We start from the raw sequence: 25065 nt of genomic DNA on the forward strand, positions 1-25065 counted from the left end.
GTTAATGTGACGATCATTCTATTAAGAAATATAAATCAAACAGCAGGGTTATGTAATGGAACAAGACTCTTAGTAACACAACTGTTGCCAAGAGTAATAGTAGCTAGAGTGATTACGGGAACAGCAGTAGGTAACAAAGTTCATATAACCAGAATTTGTCTGTGTCACAACAATAAGGATCAGCCATTCATTTTTAAAAGAAAACAGTTCCCAGTTAAGGAGTGCTATGCGATGACTATAAATAAGAGTCAAGGCCAATCACTTAACAAAATAGGTGTTTATCTTCCATATCCTGTATTTAGTCATGGTCAGTTGTACGTGGCGTTCTCAAGAGCAACATCGCCAGAATCTCTTAAAATACTTATCGAATCTGAATCTGGCGCTCACAGTGATCACCACCAAACAAAAAATATCGTCTACTCTGATTTCCTTCGCGAAATAGACGGAAACTAGCTTAGTGTCACAAAGTATAAACACATTATATTATCTGCATTAATGATTAGGTAGTCAATAAATAAACGCCTATTGTTAGTTATTTTTTTTTGCTGTATGAAAAATATTCTTATTTTAGTTAACTCAAAATAACGTTGTTCAACCAGGTAAGGATGACTATACAACATATCGCAGCGATAAAAGATGGGACTTATGGAGAACCACTGGAAGTTAGAGTTGTTAGGAAATGGCAGCCCTTCAAACGAGCTGAGAGATGCTACCTGCTGGTTGATATCAATGTAAGTAAACATATCTACATAAAAAAATATGAATATATTACACTTTCAATATCTGAACCCCTTTCCATCATTTTTTGCTTTATATATGTATAATAGCCCAATTGTTTAGACTTCGTTAACTATTCTGAGACTGTAAAAAGTTTCTAATAAAAAAAGTTCGGGATTGAAGTTTTGGTCTCATTTGGTTCAAAAGTACTAAACAAAATTATATGTTTCAACTTGAAATTTTGATATACTTTGGTTAAAAACTAAAAAGTAATAATTTTGGGTTCTAATTTTGTCTCAGTTAGTTAAAAAAATATATATTCAATAGGTTTGGGGTTGAATTTTTGGTATAATTTGATAAAAAAATCGAAAAAAAGAAAAAAACTAACTTCGAATCGCTTATATTGACGATTCTGATTTGACACTTATAAACGATCTATAAAAATATAGACTGACAACCTAATACATTTACAACATCTTCAACAAGGAAAAACTTTAAACTCGCCTGACAAAAAGAAATTTCTTTGTAAAACGGGTTTACATATAATGTCCTTTACGCAGTTAACTAATCTTTACAACCAATGTTATGAACACACTTGCAGGGAGATGTAATAGAGGCTGTTGATACAGAGCGAAACGCACAACACATGATCGATCTTCTAGAGATTAACTGTAAGGCCCCGAACCCGGTAGCCCTACTTTAGCGTCGGATTTACTCATAAACACAGTCCTTCAAATCAGAGTTTATTAAAACTTTTCGCGGAATATAAAACATCAATCATTTGTTACAAAACATTAAATCTTTTCTTTGATACCATAACACAAAACTTTATATTCAAAACATCTTTACTTCTTTCTTCAGATGCCAGCCGTTCAATCCATGCCATGCGTCATCCTCTTGCTAGCTCTGTAATCGGCTCACCTGCGTGCATACTAAAAGTCAGCTACGCTGAGTGAGTTCTAGTTAATCAGGTATCATACAATTTATTCCCATATATTACTTCCCGTATCCGAAGACACATATTACTACCTTAACCTTGTATAAATATCCATAGGAGGATCGTCACGTAATATTTATTAAAAGAACCATTACCATTACCCTACCATATATAATTTCCATAGGAGGAACACTATACTATCCATAGAAGGAACACTTTACTATCCATAAAAGGAACACTATACCTTCCATAAAAGGAACACTATACTTTCCATAAAAGGAACACTATACCTTCCATAAAAGGAACACTATACCTTCCATAAAAGGAACACTATACTTTATTATTTAATATCCATGTAAGGAGCTAGTCACTTCCCTTGACGATACGTGCAATATCCGAAGATCGTTCACGTACCGTCAAGCAATCAATCGTATCGATCACATATACCATACACGGCATACACATAAAATTATATCATTTCGTTCATACTTTCTTACTTTTTTTTTGTATTATCTTACTTTCATATCTTACGTTATAAAGAGCATTACGCCCTACATTCCTCGAGCATTACGCCCTACATTCCTCGAGTATTACTAGGGCTCGGTACCCTCTTCGTAACCATACAACCATACGTTATCATTTCTTTCTTCTATTATCTCTATCATGTTCATACACATAAACATACATAACATACTTACCTTATTCTTAGCGCTGCAACCTGACAGTACGTGCAATATCCGAAGATCGTTCACGTACCATCAAGCAATCATTCATATATTTCACATTATCCATATAAGGCATACACTTATCTCTTAGGATAAGTGTATTAACAAACATATTGAGTATGCACACAGCCCCGAAAACGTAACACATAAATGGGGCTAGAAACTCACCTGAATTTTGCTTCTTTTTCTGATAGCTGTAAATCCCTTCTCTAACTGAGCTCGGCTGACTGTACAAGTTACACGTATCAATACTCGTCTGCTCTAATCTGGTGGCCTAGTATTAGCTTACTTTAACTTATGGCTTTATAATTTATTTTCTAATCAAACTTGGCTTTAGGCGAAGTTAACCCTCGGGCGAACTTAGCTCTAGGCGAAGTTAACCTTAGGCGAACTTAGCTTTACAGCGAAGTTGCCAACAGGCGAACTTGGCTTCAGGCGAAGTTGAACCTTAGGTGAACTTAACTTTACAGCGAAGTTGCCATCAGGCGAACTTAGCTTGCAGGCGAAGTTCATCGCGTTGAAGGCGAAGTTGCCCAGATGAAGGCGAAGTTGCCCAGATGAAGGCGAAGTTGCCCAGACGGCCGCTGTTCGGTTTCTTTCAGCATTTTGAGCGATTTTAACACCCTTGCTATGGTTCAATATCACCCACTACGCTTCCCGACCATTTTTGGTCGCTTATACACTAAAAAGCTTGGATCTTTAAACCTCAAAGATCAAGAATCATACCTTTTTGAGCATGTTTGGATCTCGTTTAACTTGTTAACACAACTAATCGCTCTCTCTCGGTCCTGCCCGATTCTTCCCTTGGCCCGGTCGGCCTGCGGTATGTGTGCGGTGTGTGTGTGTGTTTTTGGAGTGTTAGGGAGTTTGGTGAAAATGAAAGATATTTTGGGTTTAGGGGATATTTATACCCCTGAAATCCCATGGACCTAAGGCCCATTCTCATTTAACCCATCTCTATTAATCCAAGTCCATAACCCACGTCCATTACCCGACACTAGCCCGACCCATACCAACCTCTATTCTTTTATTTATTTCCTGATAACCCGAGTAAACTTTCCCTCTATTATTAAGTAATATAATTAATATTATCTTGAAATTTCGGGATGTTACTCTATCAGAAAGTACATATGCACTAACAAACGATACATGATGCGTACAGTAGAGCATGAAGCATCCATAATGTTAGCTAAATACACCCAGGAGGTGCCCATAGACAAAGACAACATTCCTGCATATCACTTCAATTTCTTGCCGTATGATCTTCTGCATACCCGCACCGACACAAAAGATCTGCTAACAGGTTTTGTGCATCTTTCACCTTAACAGATTGCTACACTTAAAGGCAATATGTGATTCTTTAGGTTGTAGAAAACAAAAATGAATAGGGGCAATTTTGGTTTTCTAACTTTCTAATATGTAGTTATCGCTTCATAACCAATATAATCCTAACTTATTAAAAATTTATTTCAATGGCTTATTATAGATTATATTGGATGTCTTGTGGCTATAAAGCCGTCTGACGATGCTGACGAAGACAACAGGAGAGACTTTCTAACTCTAAAAAACGATATGTACTAACCTACAATATACCCACCGTATATAACTTGGGTTCTTAGCATTACTTAAAACTTCACCTGCATCTTATTGTCATATTCAAACAGCAACAAATCAGTAAGAGTCACGCTCTGGCCTGAAATACGAAAGACGTTTGATCAGTCGGTAGTCGAAAACACCAATGCCCCGGTTGTTGTTGCTATAACATCAACAAAAGTTGGAAACTTAATCTGTAAGTGTTCCTACATTAAACCTCAGCTTCCATTCAATTGTATACGATTAAAATAAATAGCTGACACTTTACCAGTAGATGGCGACATGCAGCTCAGTTCAACGCCTGCCACTGCAGTATTTGTGAATCCTCCAATTCCAGAACTCCCAGACTTGAAGAAGAGGTAACAACACTTAAATCACCGTTGTTATAATACAAATAAATGTATCTTACACATACTAAAAAACTCAACTATACAAAAACATAAATTACAGATACAGACAGCTAAACTACCTCGCACCAGCAATAACATCAGTGACTACATACCCCACAATGACTGTTGCTGAAGCAATGGACCTCTTCAACAATCAAACAACAGCAATCCATCTTTACTAAAATCAACCAGCCATAAAAAACAATAGAAAACACTACTAACCATTACTTGAATACTGGTACAGCGACAACAAGTCGAATGTGTTGCCACTATAAAAGACATCATTGCTGGCGAGAACAAGGCATGGTACTACAAATCTTGCAACTTATGCAAAAACAAAGCCTTCAAGATAGAAGCTACAACATCAACCAAAGGAAAAGAGATAACAGCATCGAAAGACTTGTACAGATGTGCAACTCACGAAGTAGTTAACAGATACATTTTGAGGTAATGATGCAAAAACAAACACTTATATATGTTAAACATTCCATACACCTGCACCGATAACATCATCTGATGTCAAACAGGTACTGTGCTTTAGTCATACTTAAAGATGCAACGGGCAAACAACCGCCACCTTCTTCGATGAACCCATGGCTGCCTTGCTAGGCGAGAGCTGTGAAGAGATGATGAAGAATGAAGGATACCCCACAACTAAAGTATGTCCAGCAACATTTCGAAAACTGATAGGCGTACAAAAGAAGTTCCGAATACAACAACACCATGAGGAAAATAGGCAGCTACACACATGCGTCATCAGCCGTGTTTCTGACCCCACAACTGCCACAACAACCATTGAAATCCCAGCCACAGAACTCCTGCCTCAAACACCGGACAAACAGTCGAAAAAAAGAGAATACCCAGACACCACAGGTATATCGGTTACTCATACTAAACTATTGCATATATTGTGTCCAACCCAGTCGTTAAATTATACTAACTTAAAACTTATTCCAATTAACACAGGTGTGACATTTGTTAATTTCGGGTTATTTTATACTTGTATTCTTAATGTATACCCGACCCGTTTTGTACCCCGAACCTTTCGATATTATCAAAATGATGACTTGTATGTTAAATATTTGTTTTATAGTTGTTGGATAAAAAAACACCCTTTCAGTTCTTAAAATTCCCCGAAAACGATCAAAACGAACTCCAGGGACTAAAACTACCAAAATGGAGACTTGAATGACCCATTTGTAGTTTGTGCTTTCTTGGGTCTATAACCAACCCATTTTCATGAAACACCCTTTATGAAAGACCCATTCAACTTACCCTATATATACACACCCATCTTCTTCATTTGTGCTTCCTCATTTCTTTATTTCTCTCTCAAATTCTTGAATTCTAAGGTTATTCTTCATAAGCTAATCTTTCATTTTAACTAACTTCTCAATACTTAAAGCTTGACGTTACAACATATATATAATATACACTCCTTGTTTACCTTCGGTCTTTCATTTCTCCGGTCTCGGCCGGTTGAAATGTCGGGCTAGTAAGGCAAGGTTACATGGAGGACTTAGTCCTTGTTTATATATTTAACAAATCTAACCATATAACTTGTTATACTTGCTTAACTTCTACATATTTTAGTTTATTGTTCATATTTGTCAAGTTCTATGGTATTGGGTATGTGGTGACTAGCCTCGGTTTCATCCCGAGTTGAGAACCGAACCAAAAACCGAACTTTTGTTTAAAAGCATTATTGTTAACTTTTTGAATGTAAAACTTGAGTATTATTATTTATAAGTTATTTTACAACTTCCATGGTAATTGGGTATGTGGTAACCATCCTCGGTTTTATTCCGAGTCAAGGACCGAACCAAAAACCGAACTTTTGTTTAAAAACTTTATTGTTAACTTTTTGAATGTAAAACTTGAGTATTATTATTTATAAGTTATTTTACAACTTCCATGGTAATTGGGTATGTGGTAACCATCCTCGGTCTTATTCCGAGTCAAGGACCGAACCAAAAACCGAACTAAACCACCAACCTTCGTGTTGACAAACTCTATTTTATGCAATGTTACAGGTTTGATGTTAGCTTGATTGGATTACTTGAAGAAACTTATTATCTTGGCTTTAGGATATTAGAAAATAAAAGAACAAGTTATTTGTTTATCTAGTTGGCATTTTGTATGAACAATTGTTGTGTTATTTATGATGATATAGATTTAAATGAGTTGTTTAAATATTGTAACTTTATAGTGTCATTGTGCAATGAGCAATCATGTCGCGCCTAGACGTTTCCACCTTCATTGGTTGGGGTGTGACAACAGGTACTGACACACCTCCAATGAAGGAGGCCAAGAACTAGTAGGAATACAATAAACTTGCCTTTTTTGGAAAACTGCAGGTAAGTTACATACACACCTCTAATTATTAGACTATAAATACGTACAACCATTTAAACTTTCCAGATAATACAAAATACAACAACTGTACTAACACAATCCTTGAACACTTTCCAGGAACAAAATCTATATATGAAGACTACCCGACCAACAACTCCTCTATGATATGTGAGCATGTATTCCATTTTTTTAGAATGCGATTGTAAGTGATTATGAGTGGAAAAATATAAAATGTAACTGCATTAATCCCTATAATATTTGTTCATATATATGAGTCTGCATATAAGTAAATTTGAAGAAATATTGTTAATATTTCATATTTTTTTAATATTAGCTAAAAGTGGTTGTGAGTAGATGAAAGAACAAAGAAAATAATAAAGGTAAGTATTATTTAACTGAAAGATGAGTTATTTTTACTGTAATTATAGAGATGAAAAATACTGAAATATGCTTCTCATTAAAATAATTATATCAGGAAAATAAGTAGAAACATTGTACGTGCACACTAGAGGGTGGCTGATGGCAAGTGGGGGGATAACTTTCCGTTGTACGTTCGTAGCTTTGCAAGGACATGAAAAAGACGTAAAGGACGAGTCCTGAGTGCTGAGGTGGCATCATTTTGAAGGTGTCCACAATGCCCTAAAGTACTATATATTTGTCCACGTCTTAAGCCTTACAATAATAGTGCATCCGGTCCTAGCAATAGCTAAACGTCTACGTACATCTAAGAACCAAGAACCATGAACCATACATATGAGGTTATATATATAGCTGCTACATTTGTCGGGTTGGATGGGTTTGTATTTGTATGATCAGGTGAAGAAACACTAATTGACCCCGGGCAGATTACAGATAATCTAGGGTTAAATAGAAGTTTCCCACGAGGGGTTATGTCCGGCAAAGATGGTTCTTCTGGTGACCTGCAAAACAGACACCGTGAGCTCGTCACTGAGAAGGGGGGGGGGGTACCTCCTTGTGACCACCCTCCGGCTTGAGAATCAGACTAGATTGCTCTTGAATATACGTGTATATTAAGAGATTGCTAGAGAAGATAAGATGTGATAAGGTAATGTAATGTGTCCATACCATTCCAAGGTGTTGGAGTATTTATAGCCGAAGGTAGGTTTCCAAGAAGGTACAGCCGGCTGAATAGTATTCCTGTTCTGCCAACTGTGGGCTACGCACATGCCATGCTGGCAGTTGGTGGGTAGGCGGCGGCTGATAGGGACCAGGCCGGCTGTGTACTATTCCTTTTCCACCAACTGCAGGCTATGCACGTGCTACGACAGGTTGGTGAGTAGGCAGCGGCTAATAGTGACAGGGGTTGGTGAGTAGGCAGCGGCTGATAGTGACCAGGCCGGCTGTGTACTATTCCTTTGTCACAGTGAGCTGTCGCTGCTTTGGTCAGACCTTTTGTCCATACCTCGTCAGGTACAGTACAAAAGGTCCTCCAGTAGCGTACGGACTGGCTCATTTGGGCGGGAGTATTCCCGGCTTTGGGCGGGAGTGTTCCCGGCTTGCTCACTCCTTCTTCAGGTGACATTACTGAATTATTTAAGAGTTAAGTGCCTTGTGCGTGTAGCCTTGCTGCGCAGGTAGCCTTCCCTGATGGCTTGTATCCGCAGCTGCGGGAACAGGCGGGGTACTTCACCATTGGGAGGCTTTTCCTGCGGGAACAGCTTGCGTACTGCGCGTAAGGACGTCACGTCTCTGAGCATGGTGGGTCCTGCGGATCCAGTTGGTTTCTGCGCAGACGTCCCTCTTCAAGGTGAGTCTTGTGAGTTTAGCCTTTGCGCAGACGTCCCTGTTGAAGGTGAGTCTTGCGGGTTCAACTGCACAGACGTCCCTCTTTGAGGTGAGTCTTGCGGGTCCAACTGGGCTCTGCTGGGACCTACCTCTTCAAGTCCCCCCAGTCCAATGTTCTTCTCATGAATTGTTAATAAGTGAGGTGAACTTTTGGACTTAAGCAAAGGGTTTTGAAAAGGGTTTAGTTTTAAGGTTTTCCATGGGGATTCTTCCCGCGGAAGTCCTAATGTCACGTGCAGAAATTCCCGACTTTTCTGCTTGATCTTTGGGTATGATGCGGGTAGGTCTGTAACCTCCTCGCAAGTCAGGAGCGTTGAGTTCCACTTGTGTAGATTCTCCATGAGGTTTTGGTAGTTCTGAACATAGTGATCAATTAGGTTAAAACAACCAATTCCATCTTGGAGCTTCAAACAATCTAGTTCTCGACGTTCCCGCTATGCGGGGATGTTATTCCCGTTTCCGCAAGCATGGCCCAGAAGATCCTTCTTGGTTTCAATTCCCTGCGGAGTGCTAGGTATGTGAAGGGTTTCGCCTTGACACTGTACCCGCACTCGTCTTATAGTTACTTTACTTCCAAGGTATTCCTGGCTTCAATTCCCTGCGGGTGCTAAGTATGTGAAGGGTTTTGCCTTGACACTGTACCCGCACCCGTCTTATAGTTACTTGGTTGCCGAGGTATTCTTGGCTTCAATTCCCTGCAGGTGCTAAGTATGTGAAGGGTTTTGCCTTAACACTGTACTCGCACCTGTCTTATAGTTACTTGGTTGCCAAGGTAAGGGGTATAGTCCCGCTTACTTTTGAATCTTTTTGAATCTTTTTGAAATTCGAAGAGTTGGTGAAAGGATAAGAACAGTCCAAACTGTTGAAACGTCGTCCGACGGTTTCTTCTGACAGTGTCAGGACGTGCAGGAAGTTATGGCGACGTGACAGTATATGGTCATTCCAGACGTTTTTTCAGGCGCGTGGGCGCGAGTTTTCGGGCGCGTGGCCGCGAAGTTTACGGCACGCGTCCTGTCAACAGCTGTTGCCAGCTTGCTTTTTCCACATGTTATAGTTTCATTGCACCAGCGTTTTCCTCTCTCTTCCGCATTAAATTCATCGCATTCATTGCGATGAGTATATAAAGGGAGGAGATGTTGCATCTCAACTCACAGTTTCACCTCTCTTCTTCTTCTAAACGATTTCCGGCGAATGTCTAACTTTTCTGTCGAGCATTCTCCTGAAATCGTTCTTGTTTACATTCAAAACATGTCTTCTCATGATCTTGAAGTTACTGCTGAAGAGTCGGACGTGTATTCTGAGAACCCGACGTCCACTTCTGATAGGGACGATAAGAGTACTGCTGGCGAGTGCCAGTGTGCTCTTCCCGTCGACCAGTATCAGTACATCGTCAGGAAGTTCATGCTCGAGCCTTTCGAGCCTGAGTTTCCTGAGCCACACCAGACGGTGTACGATGCCCCCAAGGGCAAAATATGGGTGTATGCTGCATTCTTCATCTATGGGAATCTCAGGTTCCCATTGACGAAGTTTGTATACCGTGTTCTGGAGAGACACGGTGTGCACCTGACGGAGGTACACCCAATGGCGATCGCAAAGATCCGCCATTTTGAATGGGTGTGCCTCATTCTGGGCATGGAGCCCCATGTCGACCGCCTGATGACCTTCTATTCCTGGAGGTGCATCCAGGGGTGGTATACCTTGGTCACTCGGATCAAGGGTTTGAAGATCTGCGCTACCGAGCGCAGTCTTCGGTCTTGGAAGCGGGAGTTCTTCTACATCTCTGCCCGTGTCGTCCCTATTGCGATGACATTCAAGAACGGGAGAGCACTCCCCAGCCTTCACGCCTCCAACTACCAGGAGGCGGAATGGTTTGCCAAGATTTCCCGGATCCAATCTCCGGTTTACCGCTTTGCGGAGTCCGGGATGGTGATGCTCGGGATGAGCTGGGTGTGGAAAGATGCTGGGGCGGAGACGCCACAGATCCCCATCGTCCTCGAATACGGTTTGAACTCTATCCCTTACGGTATGCTCCGTCTTCTTTGCTGACTTAAAGTTTTCTTCTAACTGTTTTTCTTTTGTATTCAGAGGGAAACGACCTACAGTCGCTCCTGCATCCGCGGGAAGCTGGTGGTCCCGCTCGGATGGGTACCCGTGCTCTTGATGAGAACGAGTTGCCCATCTTGGAGCAAACGGCGGATCGGTTTTTGGAGGTCTACCCGCCGGGCCACCCGATCATGAGCGCCACGCGGCCAGGTAAGGAGTTATTTAACCCTCGCCCTGTGAATGCTCAAATCTCTGCTGGAATTCCTCTAATTTTGTCATCTTCTGATGAGGAATCCGCAGATGGTCCTTTCTTGGTGAGGAAGAAGAAGGCGGCTGGCGCGAAGGGCAAGGCGAAGGTTGCCTCTACTGCCGATCCGGTGAATCGGTCTGACTCAGAGACCGAAAGCGAGGAGGTGGCGGGGAACCCTGGTGGTGGTGAGACAACAGTCTCGGAGGTTGAGACAGCTGCCACTGCCGCGCGACCAAGTTCTACGACGGTGACCGGCGTGAAGAGGCCGGCTCCGTCGGGTTCGTCCCCGCCGGTCAGAACCTTCAAGTTGAAGAGAACTCGTTAGTATAAATTAATCTTACCCGCAATTTCTTTCCGCCATTGTTTTTAATATCTTGTCTTCATGCAGGCGTGGATGCTACCGCATTCCAAGGTGATGCGGGGAGGAGCAGCTCTGGACCCATGACGGTAGGTTTGGTCAACCTACCCGAGGCGATGACCCAGGCTGCTGCGCCTGTTTGCAGCATTGGTTCAGTTGCTCATCCGATTGAGGCAACTGTTCCAATTGTGACGTCTCCGCCGGCTGTCAGTGCCATATTGACTGCGTCCTTCACTGAGCCGGCCGTGAGTTTTTCTGCGGGTTCATCCGCATCGGCGGCCACGGTTGTGAGTTCACCTCCAGTGAGTTCACCACCGGTGGTCTCTACCGCGGCGGCTTCAACCGTGCCTCCGGCACCGGCGACTACTTCGCCCCCGGCCGGTTCAGCAGGTATGTTTGGGGCTTCTAGCCAATCTCTGCCTCCTTCCCATCTGCCTGACCTCTTGGATGGATATCCGTTAGGCTCAGGTGATAGGTTTGGCGGCTACCGGCCTGTTGTCGACCCTACAGGTGCGTAGGGTTATTTTGGCCTTTTTATATATATTTTTGTTTTTTATCATCTTTTCCTAACTGCTTTTTGTTTTTGCAGTGTCGGATTCGAGTGAGGTGTTTGTTCCGCGGTGGAACATCCGCCGGGGAACCACCCTTCGGACGGCTGTGGATTGCGTCGAGTGGGCGCGCCACGCCGCCCCTAGTGGTGCACTGGGAGAAGCTATGTCGAGCTACCAAGAGGGTAGGCTGACAAACGAGCTTCGAATTCTCCTTGCCCGGATGCAGCCGCGCGTCGAGATGCTTTGTTGTGAAAACGACAAGTTAAAGGCGGCTCGTATCCAAGAAGTAGCTCAGGCGCGGGCTATCCGGGAGGAGAACAGGAGACTCTCCGCCGTTGCTGCGAAGAAGGAGAAGGCCTTCAAGGCCCTCGAGGTTGAAGTTCAGGCCCGTCTCGAGGCCCGTTCCAAGGCTACCCAAGCTGTTAATGAACAGCTTCGGTTGGCTAAGGAAACTGCACGGAACGCAACTGAGAGGGCCACCAAGGTTGAAGCTGTTGTTGAGCCTCTACGCACTGAGAATGAGGAGCTCAAAGCCAAATTAGAGAGGCTCCAGCAGGCTCATGATGCCTTGGCCATGGAAGATGCCAAGAAGCTCCAAGAGATCTTGGACCAGAGTGGGGGTGCTTGACCACACTGAGCGTAAGCTAAAGGGCGTCGAAGAGGCTGCAGCCAAAGATGTGTTGCTTGCCAACCTTACAAAGAACGAAGCCGAACGCGCCCGTAATGAAGCTCAAGCTGCCCTCCAGGAGGCTCTGGTTACCAAGGAATGGCTTCTACGAGAAGCGTTGTCGCAGGTATGCATTGCTTCATAATATCTTTACGCTTTCCTTTGTACTTAAGGTTTTGATACTTGTATTTTTGTTTTGTAGGTTGTGCATCGGGTCTTCACGGACACTTCATATGACGATGCCATGAGCGCAGCCCTCAACGCTTCTCATGAGGATGGGGAAAAGGCTGGCTTCCTGCTTGGTCTAGGGTTCGTTGAGAAGGGCATCCCGCCTTCCAACTTCCCTTTATATGATGTGGATACTGAAGCTGCTTATGACCAAGCAGTGAACCAGTATGCTGCCTTCCCGCATCCAGTGGTGGAGAAGGTGAACGAAGTTGTTGCTGCTGATGATGGGTTAACCATTCTCAAGACCTTCCTTGAACCGCCACAGCCAACTGATGGTGCGGGTACAAGTGGGTTTGGAGGGAGTGGTCCTGAAGCTTGAACCTTTAGATCCCTTCCTACTGTTAGGATAAGTTTATATCTTTGTATAGATTTATATTCTTGTAGGTGGGTAGATACCCGGCCATTCTTGTAACAGTTGAATTTTTATGGAATGTAAATCTTTTGTGCGGGTAGGACCATCACTCTTGCTTTATAAACGTTATACGACTTGCTCATGCATATTATAGTTTAATTTGGCACTTGTTTTGCCGCATAAACAATATATGATTCGCTTGTGCATACTTTAGTTTAACTTAGCAATTTCTTAAGTACTTTGGATAAGTTAACCTTTCAACGTGGCAGATAATAGGTTAAAGTTTTGCTTCCTCTTTCGTGATTGTGCGGGTAAGACCGTCACTTTCACTTAGTAGGATGGCTAAACTTTACCTATATCTGACCTGCGTGGAGGTTTTCCTCATTCTTTCCTTAAGAGATTTTCTAAGTGTTCTGAATAAGTTAACCTTTCGACTCGCGGTTGTCAATAGGTTAATGTTCAGTTTCCTCTATCATGATTGTGCGGGTAAGACCGTCACTTACATTTAGTAGGATGACCAAACTTTACCTATGACTGACCTGCGTGAAGGTTTTCCTCATCTTTTCCTTAGAAATTCTTGCCGTTTTGTGTTTATGCGGGTTTTGCCGCCTTCCACACGCAACGACTTCTTTTCACACTTATTTATGCGGTGAATACCGGCATATCAGTGTTTTGGATAAATTAACCGTTCGATGCGCGGTTGTCAATAGGTTAGTTCGGTTTCCTCTATCATGATTTGTGCGGGTAGGACCGGCACTTTCATTTAGTGGGATGACCGAACTTCACCTATGACTGACCTGCGTGAAGGTTTGCCGTTTTTTGTGTTTATGCGGGTTTTGCCGCCTTCCACACGCAACGATTTCTTCACACTTATTTATGCGGTGAAAACCCATATCAGTGTTTTGAATAAATTAACCGTTCGACGCGCAGTTGTCAATAGGTTAGTTCGGTTTCCTCTATCATGATTTGTGAGGGTAGGACCGGCACTTTCATTTAGTGGGATGACCCAACTTTACCTATACTGACCTGCGTGAAGGTTGTCATCTGTTTTTTGTGCTTACGCGGGTTTTTCCGCCTTCCACACGTAACGATTTTTTCACACTTATTTATGCGGTGAAAACCGGCATATCAGTGTGGAAAGTTCATTAAGTATAAATGTAAGGCCATCAGCGTCAATGTGATAAGGAGAATCATTACCATTAGAAGTGGATCTGGGCCTTTTCTTTTACAAGTTTGGAATTGATCTACATGCAGACTGTAATTGAGCTCCCTTCCATGTTCTTGGGAGTGTCATCGAGCCTTTCGAGCCGATATGCACTTGGTTCGGAATCTCGTTGTTTACGCAGTATGTAGTCTCCGACATTGAAGCTGCAGTTTTATTCGTGTTTTCCCCAACTGGGGTTCTACACGCATTAGCCTGCTTCAGCGTTCATTACGCCACGAGGTGCGTCAGCGTCCCATCTCTGACAAATGCTTCGACGATGTCCTTCAAGTCTACGCATTCCTCGGTGTTGTGGCCTCTTGTCCTGTGGAAGTCACAGAATTTGCTCTGATCAGCGTTGTGACGCTCTCGGGTTATTGGAGCCTTTGGCCATGGGAGCCTCTCGGTGTCGAATATCTCGGTGACGCTTTTGGTGAGTAGCGTCCATCTGGAGTTCCGGTTCGACGACTGCATGTTATCCTTTCTGCCTAACCGAGGGTGCGAGCCGGATGAGGTGTCAAAGTTTACCCTTGACTGCCAAATGCCTAGCTTCCTCTTTTTGTTTAGTCGGGCGGTAAGGACATTGTTTTCTCTTGTTTTCTGGGTGTAGAGGTTTGTGCTCTGGGGAAGATCTCTACCCAGTTGCTTTTCCGTTTCCGCGAAGCGTTTAGCTGCTGTCATGATGGCATCCCATGTGGATGGCATGCCATCTTTACCCGTTAAGGTGCGGATGAGCTCTGGGTCTTTTGCGCCCTGGATGAAAGCAGCGCGAACAAGATCTTGGCTAATATTTCCCAGACTTAGCTTCTTTGAGTTGAAACGAGTGATGAAGTCTAGTAAAGAATCATCTTCCTCTCGGATGCAGGTGAGGATTGTCCATTGCTCTTCAGTGTACTTTCTTTGTTGACTGAAGTGTTGGCTGAACTTCTGTTGGAAGTCTGCCCAATCATAGATGTGGTGGACCGGTAGACGGTCAAACCACGCTCTGGCTGCTCCAACCAGCGTCATTTGGAACATATAACACCACGTGGTTTCCGTCCAGTTGCTGACGGTTGCCCCCGCTATGAATCTGTTCAAATGATCGTCTGGGTCGGATATACCATCATAGGTGCCGATGTTGGACATCTGTTTGGCACTTCTTGGGGCGATTGCTTCCGCAATGTCCCTTGCAAACTTGGAGGTTCCCGCATTTGCAGCGGTTGGTCTGAAGGTTTTAGAGAAGTCACGTGGGTTTCCACCCGCGTTTTTTGGTTTGAAGGTTTCTCCAAAATTCCTTCTTGGTTGGAAGTCCGTTTCCTTACGCTTCCCTTTCGCCTTATGGCGAGGGTTTACGTCGGTGCCGGATTCCTCCGAATCATCGTCCAAGTACTCGCACTCATTGCTCATGTTGAGCTGTTGTCGAGTGCTTCCGAATTCGTCAGCCTGTTGAAGTGAACGTAAGCGTTCATCCAACTCAGTTTGGAATTCCCTTTGACGTTTTTCCGCCCACGCCTTAACTTGTTCAAGTGTTTGGCGGAGGGGGCTCGTCTGTTGTCTTTCCACCTGGGTATCAATGAATCCCAGGGGAGGATTGTTTACTGCACTTGCCCCGGCTCGGGTAACCGGGGTAGTGTTCGTAAAATTTACTGCACTTGCCCCGGCTTGGGTAACCGGGGTAGTGTTCGTAAAATGTGTGTATTCGCCGGTGTTCCCCCCAGTTGGTTTCTTGGTTACTCCCTGGCCTGGGGACCGGAGTAACGTTAACCATCTTTTCGCAAGTTTTGAAAAAACTGAGAATTAGTTCTAGCTTTTATGCACGGATGGCGCCAATGAAGAAACACTAATTGACCCCGGGCAGATTACGGATAATCTGGGGGTTAAATAGATGTTTCCCACGAGGGGTTATGTCCGACAAAGATGGTTCTTCTGGTGACCTGCAAAACACACACCGTGAGCTCGTCACTGAGAAGGGGGGGGGGTACCTCCTTGTGACCACCCTCCGGCGTGAGAATCAGACTAGATTGCTCTTGAATATAAGTGTATATTAAGAGATTGCTAGAGAAGATAAGATGTGATAAGGTAATGTAATGTGTCCATACCATTCCAAGGTGTTGGAGTATTTATAGCCGAATGTAGGTTTCCAAGAAGGTACAGCCGGCTGAATAGTATTCCTGTTCTGCCAACTGTGGGCTACGCACATGCCATGCTGGCAGTTGGTGGGTAGGCAGCGGCTGATAGGGACCAGGCCGGCTGTGTACTATTCCTTTTCCACCAACTGCAGGCTATGCACGTGCTACGACAGGTTGGTGAGTAGGCAGCGGCTAATAGTGACAGGGGTTGGTGAGTAGGCAGCGGCTGATAGTGACCAGGCCGGCTGTGTACTATTCCTTTGTCACAGTGAGCTGTCGCTGCTTTGGTCAGACCTTTTGTCCATACCTCGTCAGGTACAGTACAAAAGGTCCTCCAGTAGCGTACGGACTGGCTCATTTGGGCGGGAGTATTCCCGGCTTTGGGCGGGAGTGTTCCCGGCTTGCTCACTCCTTCTTCAGGTGACATTACTGAATTATTTAAGAGTTAAGTGCCTTGTGCGTGTAGCCTTGCTGCGCAGGTAGCCTTCCCTGATGGCTTGTATCCGCAGCTGCGGGAACAGGCGGGGTACTTCACCATTGGGAGGCTTTTCCTGCGGGAACAGCTTGCGTACTGCGCGTAAGGACGTCACGTCTCTGAGCATGGTGGGTCCTGCGGATCCAGTTGGTTTCTGCGCAGACGTCCCTCTTCAAGGTGAGTCTTGCGAGTTTAGCCTTTGCGCAGACGTCCCTGTTGAAGGTGAGTCTTGCGGGTTCAACTGCGCAGACGTCCCTCTTTGAGGTGAGTCTTGCGGGTCCAACTGAGCTCTGCTGGGACCTACCTCTTCATCAGGTGAAATGAATTTAGGTGGAAGTAAGTTAATTATGTTCTTTTAACAGATTTGGAAGGTTCTGTATATACAAAATTTATGCTATTATATTTTTATGGATTGACGAGACTTATTTTCTTTTATTATTTTTTTTTGATAATCACCTTCATAATGTGTGACTTGTGTATGTATCCTGAGTTTATTTATGAAAAGAAAAGTAAGAAAGAAAAAGTTTTTTTTTTCTTATTTTTTCTTTTGTCATCTGTTCTTTTTCTTCAATTTTTTTCCTTTCTAATTTTTTCAATTTAAAATATATAAATTCCTTTATTTTACTTATTATTTTCTCTCTCCGCCCTTTCTTTTCTTTTTTTTTAATGAAACTCGGGAACACCCATTTTAAATTTTCCTTTCTTTTCCTTTCTTAAATAAAACTCGGAACACAACATATTTTTTCAATCCCTCATTTTCTTCTCTTTCTTTTTTTAAATGAAACTCAGAAACATAGTGCTAGATGTTGGCATCATTGAACTTCATTTTAGTACGTTTTTGGTCTCTAACCGCACGCTTAACAGTGGTTTTTTGGTCCTCTGCTGGTACTTGTGGCTTCAAAGGTACAAGAAGAGGGACGACATTTGCTGTTCAAACTACAGCGGCAAATGCTATTCGTGCAGTAGTAGATCAAGGTATGCAACGAGTAGAAGTCATGATTAAAGATCCCGGTCTCGGAGACGCAACATTACAAGCTATTCACAGAAATGGTATACTATTAACTTTCGTATGGGATGTAACCCCTATGCCACATAATGGTTGTAGACCCCCGAAAAAAAGACTGTAGAACAAAAATTGAAGAGATTTCAATAGCAAGAGAAACAAGAGAAATAAATTATTTAATTATCAGATCAAATAATATTATTATGATTCGAGAGAAAATAACAAAATCTACTCGGACACTACAGTGAAAGTGTGTTGAATCAGCAGTAAGCGTCTTTTATATGGATGCCTTATTCTGTCTCCACTCATAAAAGGTCAAGCAGACACAATAAGCATTGCGATGCGAAGTATTATGTTCGGCCACCACTTTGAAAAGGTTGACTTTTCTGGAGAAATAAGCTTGAACAAACTTCAAGAAAGTCACTAAAGCATAATAAAAACCATGGTAATTTGCTGTAAGAAGATAAAACCAAATAAAATGTGAGTAATCATCAAATAAAAACCGAATGGTATAGACAATTAGTGGCGGATTCAGAAATTATTTTTAGGCGATACACTAGTTTTAAATGATTCAATTTCATGGAATTGGATATAAAAATTTTGGGTTGGTTTGTGGTCGGTCGGAGAAAGGCACGAGCCTACGACAGACGACGGTGGTCTGTGGTCGGCCGGATGCCCAGATTACCGGAGGAAGGAGGTGTGGCACTTGTTTAATTGTGGTGGAGAGGGGAGAAAGGTAGAGAGCGACTTTTGTAATTGTATATTTGTTTAAAATTTTTGGTTTAGGAAACCTAAAAGACTATTAAAAAATAGTGTAAAACGGATTTGAACTTGTGACCTTTAGTTAACCAACTTAGAGAGTTATCAATTAGACGAGCAGTTTATATTCTAATTAATATGGTTATCTTCTGATTTATAGGGTGTTTCACTATATTATTTTTTATATATCAATACATTATTATTCAAAACTTAGGTGCCTGGGAACCACCCATTTGTAAGGTGGATCCGTCCCTGGCAGTTATCAATAGATATAATAGCCGCTAGTCCCCATAAATCACACTGAATTAATCCTAAAAGAGAATAAACACTTTTATAATTCAGCTCAAACGGTAAACAGGTCGTTGTAGGTCTCAAAACCGGATCTGAACAATAACATGGATGAATCCGTGATTTCAAAGGCCAAATAAAATGACACCATTCAGATCTTGGATCGAGTGTGAAGAACGACAGAGAAAAACTTGAGAGAGAATAATTCCTTGAAATATGTGTTCTTGAAGTTGATCGCCTTGTATACCCATCAAACCAACCCTTTTCTAGGCTTGTATCGGTTCATCATAACGATTCATCTTAAACACATGCACATGGTAGTTACCAAGTTCTATTTATAATACAATCTGGACTCTATACTTTACGTAGATACTTAATTACATAATAAACATTATTTCTAATAATTATACTACGCCCCTTAAACTTTGTAACTTCAACAATAAACGAGATTAATGTCACAAGTAATAGAATAGTAACTGATAAATGATAATCAAGAAGAAATTAAAGGGGGGTCTTGTACATAATTCGGCCAATTTTGTGATATAATAGAGGTAAGTTAACATTACACTCCACTTCTTTATTCTAAACACCCAACTTTTACAATACCAACACTAGCAGCAATCATACATTAACAACCAGTCCATGTTTGATTATAATTCATATATAACCATCATTTTATGGTTAAAGCGGTAAAATCACGTAGCGATCAGATCAGCGTCTTCTTGCCGCAGTTTCCCTTTGGCAGTTAAAGAAGACACCGGCAACAGGCGGTCCTAATTTATTTTCATGCGCAAAATTGCGAGTGTTGAATCCATGCCTTGAAGGTGGACAATTAACAGTCTGCCTTCCCCTTTGCTTGAAAAGCAGAAACACAAACCTGTGAATGCCTATGTTTGGCCTTGGTATTTCATAGCTCACTACCTCTTTTCCTGTTTGACAACATTAATGCTAACAAATTATGTATTTCATAAATAAATCATTTTCTGCTTGCTATCATTGTAACATTCTGACCACTATTAGTTATACTGTTATCTTTGCAAGTATTGTGAATTTTAGAGTGATAGGGGCTGTAGTATGTTCCAAGGGTTGGGCTGTTCACCCATTAAAGCGGTACGTGAGTTGGGTTTAGAATGTCGTGAGACAGTTCGGTCCATATCCCGTGTGGGCGTTAGAGCATTGAGAGGACCTTTCTCTAGTACGAGAGGACCGGAAAGGACACACCTTGGTGTACCGGTTATCGTGCCCACGGTAAACGCTGGGTAGCCAAGTGCGGAGCGGATAACCGCTGAAAGCATCTAAGTAGTAAGCCCGCCCCAAGATGAGTGCTCTCCTATTCCGACTTCCCCAGAGCCTCCGGTAGCACAGCTGAGACAGCGACAAGTTCTCTGAACCTGCGGGGATGGAGCGATAGAAACATTTCTTTTGAATGATCAACAACGCTCGGTCACCGGGTCTACATCCATTAGCAAAAGACCACCACGTCCACCATCGCATACAGCGCAGGTAACCCTGCCCGCCACCAATTACAAAGAAAACCAACCGCATAAAGGTCCACAGTGATAAAATCCTAGCTCACGAATGATATTTTATCTCTCATAGAGTAAATCAGCACGGTGCCGCTAGAGCACCGCTATTTCCTTTAGTGGAGTGGTAAACATTAGCTAGACAACATGATTAATATTATTAGAGAGAAACTTGTTAGAATTAAAATTATCATTGAAGCTTTATTTTGTTATGATTTTTTTTTTAAAGATAGTATTTGATTAGATTTCCATTAATTTATCGTATCATATGTATATTGATCAACAATACTTTATTCACTTGTAAATTTTTACAACCCCATGTCGTCATTTAATTGGATGATATTAATCGGATTCTTTGGGTGCTTCGGTAAAAAGGATGTACCACCGGTACCCAAAAGGCCAAAATGGTTAAAATCGCATACAATATTCATAGATTCATATTTAGAATAAAACTGCTGTTGATGAAATGAATAGAAAAACAGTCTTTCAAAAGGTGAATCGCTTCATAACTTGGTCCTAGTCTAGCACTCTAGCTTAACTCACGTGCCATATAAGTAAGCTTTATTGTTTTAATGTACGTCAAGTCTGTATATATACACATTCTTTTAGTCATCTTAAATATTGCATGTAACAAAATAATAAATATCTTAACTACATGAAATATTGGTCCCAGACATTAAGGTTTTTTTGGATAGAGTGGATGAAAAATCCCATGCTTTTTATGTAATTTTTTTTTCTTGTCTGTCTAGCTTTGGCTGGTCGGTGCTTTATAAAATTTCGCCGTTCAAAAAAAAAAACAAAACGTATAAGACTAATTAGTTAGCTACAATTCGATGGGTCCAAGGAAAATATAAAATTTTGGGATATCCGAATTTCCTAACCCTAAAAGCGACTTTCGGCTTAGGTTCTTATAAAACACGACCATTATGGATTATTGGTAACACGTTGGGCGTACTTCATCAGTGTCATTCGGTTAATTTCTTGGCGATACCATCTCAAGTGATTCGACAAACTAAAAAAGGTTAAGATGCATGCATCGGTTACTTTGCGTAGTTTGAAACACCACCTCATCCAGTTTGGAAAACTGTTGGATGCTTCAGTACAAATGATGGCCTATTGTTTTTACTCGAGAACCAATAGAAAGAAAAATACATAACATCATAAAAAAAAACCACGAGTTTTTAATCGACTTTAATTAATCCTATACGTAACAAAACATATAACAAGATATCATATTGTTTTATGAGCAAAAGTAAAGATTGTAGGGTTAGGGTTTTGGATAAGACTAGCTGCATGCCAGTTGTTAATTTAAAGCATAGCTTAAAAATCATGCATGTTTGATCTAAAGTGAAATAAAAAGAAGTGAATAATGTATGAAGAAGGGTACCAAATGAGGAGTCCGTGGTGCCTGGGATATCTGTGACAACCCTGTGAAAGAAAAAAACGTTGTCAAAGTATTATTGGTCGGTCCAATGTTAAAACTGGTAAACAAGATGAACCTGACATATTGCTTTTCTAGTAGACCCCCTTTAAACAACACTCACTCTTGCTTTTTTAACTTTCTTTGTTCAGATTGTTATTGCGTTCAGGTTTCACATTCTCTGGTCTGGTCAATATTGTACAGTCACTTAGAATATATCCATCTATTTCAATTCTTCTTATATGTTTTCTACTGTTACCATTATCACATGATCATCATGGATTCATGTATCAAGGAAAGATGTGACATGCATATATAAAATCTTTTCTTTTTAATTCCTTAATTGGTATTCATTTTTTGGAAGAATGAAATTAGATTAATACATCTTTTATGACGCGGTTTGATCAATAGAAAAAATTGAGTTGCTTCAACGGAGCTAGGGAATACTACTTAGAGCACCTGCAACGGGCATCAAAGCCGAGGTCTGGCTGATGTGGAATTAATTTGCACACAAACCAAACACCAAACTCCACCGGTGTGGAGTAGAAGTTCGTGGAAGAAGTTTGTGGCTGCAGACGACCAAGTGGACAATGTGGTGACCCCACTCTCTCAAATACACATGCATATTATACACACACACAAATTCAATAAGTTTTTAATGTGGTTCGTGGAGGTTTGCTGTTATGGAAGAAAATGAAGGTTTTTAAAAAAAGTTTGTGAATTTGATGTGTGTATGAGTTTGTTGTTGTGGATGCTTTTATTGTAGTAATATCCAAAATGGTGTTGTCAACTTGATGATCATCTAGCCAGCTTTGCATTGTAATGCTTGATGTGACCAATATAGATCTTTATTTATTTATTTTTTTCTAATAAAGATAGTACCCTTTAAAAGATGAAGTAAAAAGAGATAATCATGAATTTGAAATCCTAAACATGGCTGTCTTTTGGGTGTGAGAATAGTGTACAAGTTTACTTCTAGCTAGGCCCCCCGGCCCTTGGTTAACTACGAGGAATCTTTTGGGCAAGAGATCAAGAATATCATATCGATACAAATATATTCAATATTTATATTATATATATAGCGTACTTGCTTTCGTTTTTCAATAATGAAGCAAAAGAACAAATTCATTGACTGTGTCTGTATACCAGAAGTAAAAGGTTTCTTGCACCTATTAATATTAGTGAAGTTAGTATAATTTGAATTGTTATACAATTATAGTGTGTGTGTATTTATATATATTTAATTTGTTGAATGTTCAAAATACCCATAAAAATATAACAAATATTTTTAGCACCAAAACATAAGATAGAAGGTTTTTATGAAACCTAAGGGCTTGCAATACATGATGATTTTGAAGGTTTGAGGCTCATTTTGAACATGGGTGTGCATATAGGCTTATAATAGGAACATAGAGATTATGTCTGCCCTTTATATTTTTAGAAACAAGGTTTTCATGTAATGATCATTAACAGGTAAAAAAAGATTTATTCATCAAGAACTTACCCTAAAAGTTATTATGTTTTTTTATGACAAACAAGTGTTGCATTTTTTTTCCCACTTAAATTAGGATTTGTTATCTGCCAAATTTTGAAAACCATATAACGCTTTAATATATATGACAAATATATAGAATTAATCAAGCAACATAATCACGGTTGACATCCGGTCTCTGTAAAATTTACTTAGGTATTAATAATAATTCCAAGCGCTATTAAAAAAAACTAGCATGACTCAAAATGCTAAAAGTAACACACCAAGTTGTAAATATCCTTATAGCAATATGTGAAAGTAATTGCTTATATTGGATTAGGATTATTAAAGCCCTTAGCAATGTGATTATATATATTAATATCATATGGCATTCAGATTATACTTGTAATTCATTAGATGTTATGTACTAATTAGGGTTTGAGGACATGACTAGTTAACTTTACAGCTAAGTCACACCCAAAACAATAAAAACTTATGTTATGCAGATAATATAGTTCTAGAAACCAAACACACACACACACAAAAGATTAAGAGCTTGGCTACTGAGTTCATATATAATTGTACCAGTGCAAGTGCTCCCTGAGGTACGGATCACTTGGACCAGGAACATCCGGGTCTGTCATAATCTGAAATTCCAACAGAAAAACAACATTAAAACCTAGAAAATCACTAAGACGTCATAGCGTTTACATCGAAATAGTAGACAAAGGGTAACAAGCTATGACACTAGCCCTTTTTAGCATCATAACAATTAGTTTGCGCTTTGAAATAAACATAGTAGAAGAATTAACTGAATTCTTCGCCATTAAAAAGTAGCGTTTACATCGAAATAATAGGCAACAAGTTGTACCGTTGGCCCTTTTCGAACAGCAAAACGATTAGTTTGCTGTTTGAAATAAACGAAGTAGAAGAAAACGAATTCTTTGCATTAAAAAGTAGTGTTCACATCGAAATAACAGGCAACAAGTTGTACCGCTAGCCCTTTTCAAACAGCAAAACGATTAGTTTGCAGTTTCAAATAAACAAAAAGTAGAAGAATTCGAATTCTTTGCATTGAAAAGTAGCGTTTTCATCGAAATAACAGGCAACAAGTTGTGCTGCTAGCCCTTTTCGAACAACAAAACAATTAGTTTGCGGTTTGAAATAAACAAAGTAGAAGAAACCGAATTCTTTGCATTAAAAAGCAGTGTTTACATCGAAATATAGACAACAAGTTGTGTCGCTAGCCCTTTTCGAACAACAAAACGATTTGTTTGTGATTTGAAATATACAAAGTAGAACTGAAGGTAGTCTATACCAGAGTAAAGAAGGATCTCAAATCGCCACCACGAACATCAACCTTTGGTTTAGAAGCGACCAATGAAGGAAACAGCTCGTGCCCGTTGTAAACTTGCTTAGATGAGTCGTACGTTACGGACATATCCACACATTGAGTGAAGTTATCCACTACATCTCCCACCACCCTGCCAATCACAAGAGGATCTGACCTTTTTGCCATTTATTTCTAGTACCTCACAAAAGACTTGGTTGGGCACAGACTATTATAGTTTGAGGCTAAGGGTAACAAAGTATATATATAGAGGCTTAATATTCGAGAAAAGAAAAAGCAAAATAATCATTAAAACGTGGGAGAATTTGTGCGCAGGCTTTACTAATTAGTGTATATAAAATATTATAATTCCGTTAAATAAATATAAATATAAATAAATACAATTGGGAAACAAGCCGAAGTTTTTCTCCCTACAATGAGTTTTTAGTAATTATTGTTTTATTCGATCTTGTTTAGTGTTTTGCACTTTATTATTGCAAAACCATGAGCTAGGAC

At 40.9% G+C, this 25065-nt stretch overlaps 1 protein-coding gene across 1 annotated transcript; it reads right to left on the reverse strand.

Annotated features, from left to right (window-relative positions):
* Positions 1-19374: 19374 nt before the first annotated feature.
* Positions 19375-24740, reverse strand: LOC143628727 (CEN-like protein 2). Its single transcript, XM_077098230.1, has 4 exons — positions 24538-24740; positions 23805-23866; positions 21716-21756; positions 19375-19734 (listed from the first exon to the last, which is right to left on the reverse strand). The coding sequence occupies exons 1-4, from the start codon at positions 24736-24738 to the stop codon at positions 19517-19519; spliced, it is 522 nt and encodes a 173-aa protein (XP_076954345.1). The 5' UTR covers positions 24739-24740; the 3' UTR covers positions 19375-19516.
* Between the last annotated feature and the right edge of the window lie 325 nt (positions 24741-25065).

The sequence above is a fragment of the Bidens hawaiensis genome, unplaced genomic scaffold (assembly GCF_021521415.1).
Source record: "Bidens hawaiensis isolate Kalapana, Puna unplaced genomic scaffold, B.hawaiensis_p1.1 tig00005061_1, whole genome shotgun sequence".
Taxonomy (NCBI): domain Eukaryota; kingdom Viridiplantae; phylum Streptophyta; class Magnoliopsida; order Asterales; family Asteraceae; genus Bidens; species Bidens hawaiensis.

Coding starts and splice junctions, on each gene's coding strand:
- LOC143628727 (XM_077098230.1), bottom strand. CDS start 24,738: ATGGCAAAAAGGTCAGATCCTCTTGTGATTGGCAGGGTGGTGGGAGAT. Junction 21,757..23,804: donor CTCAGGGAGCACTTGCACTG/GTACAATTATAT, acceptor TTTCTTTCACAG/GGTTGTCACAGATATCCCAG. Junction 19,735..21,715: donor CACCACGGACTCCTCATTTG/GTACCCTTCTTC, acceptor GTTGTCAAACAG/GAAAAGAGGTAGTGAGCTAT.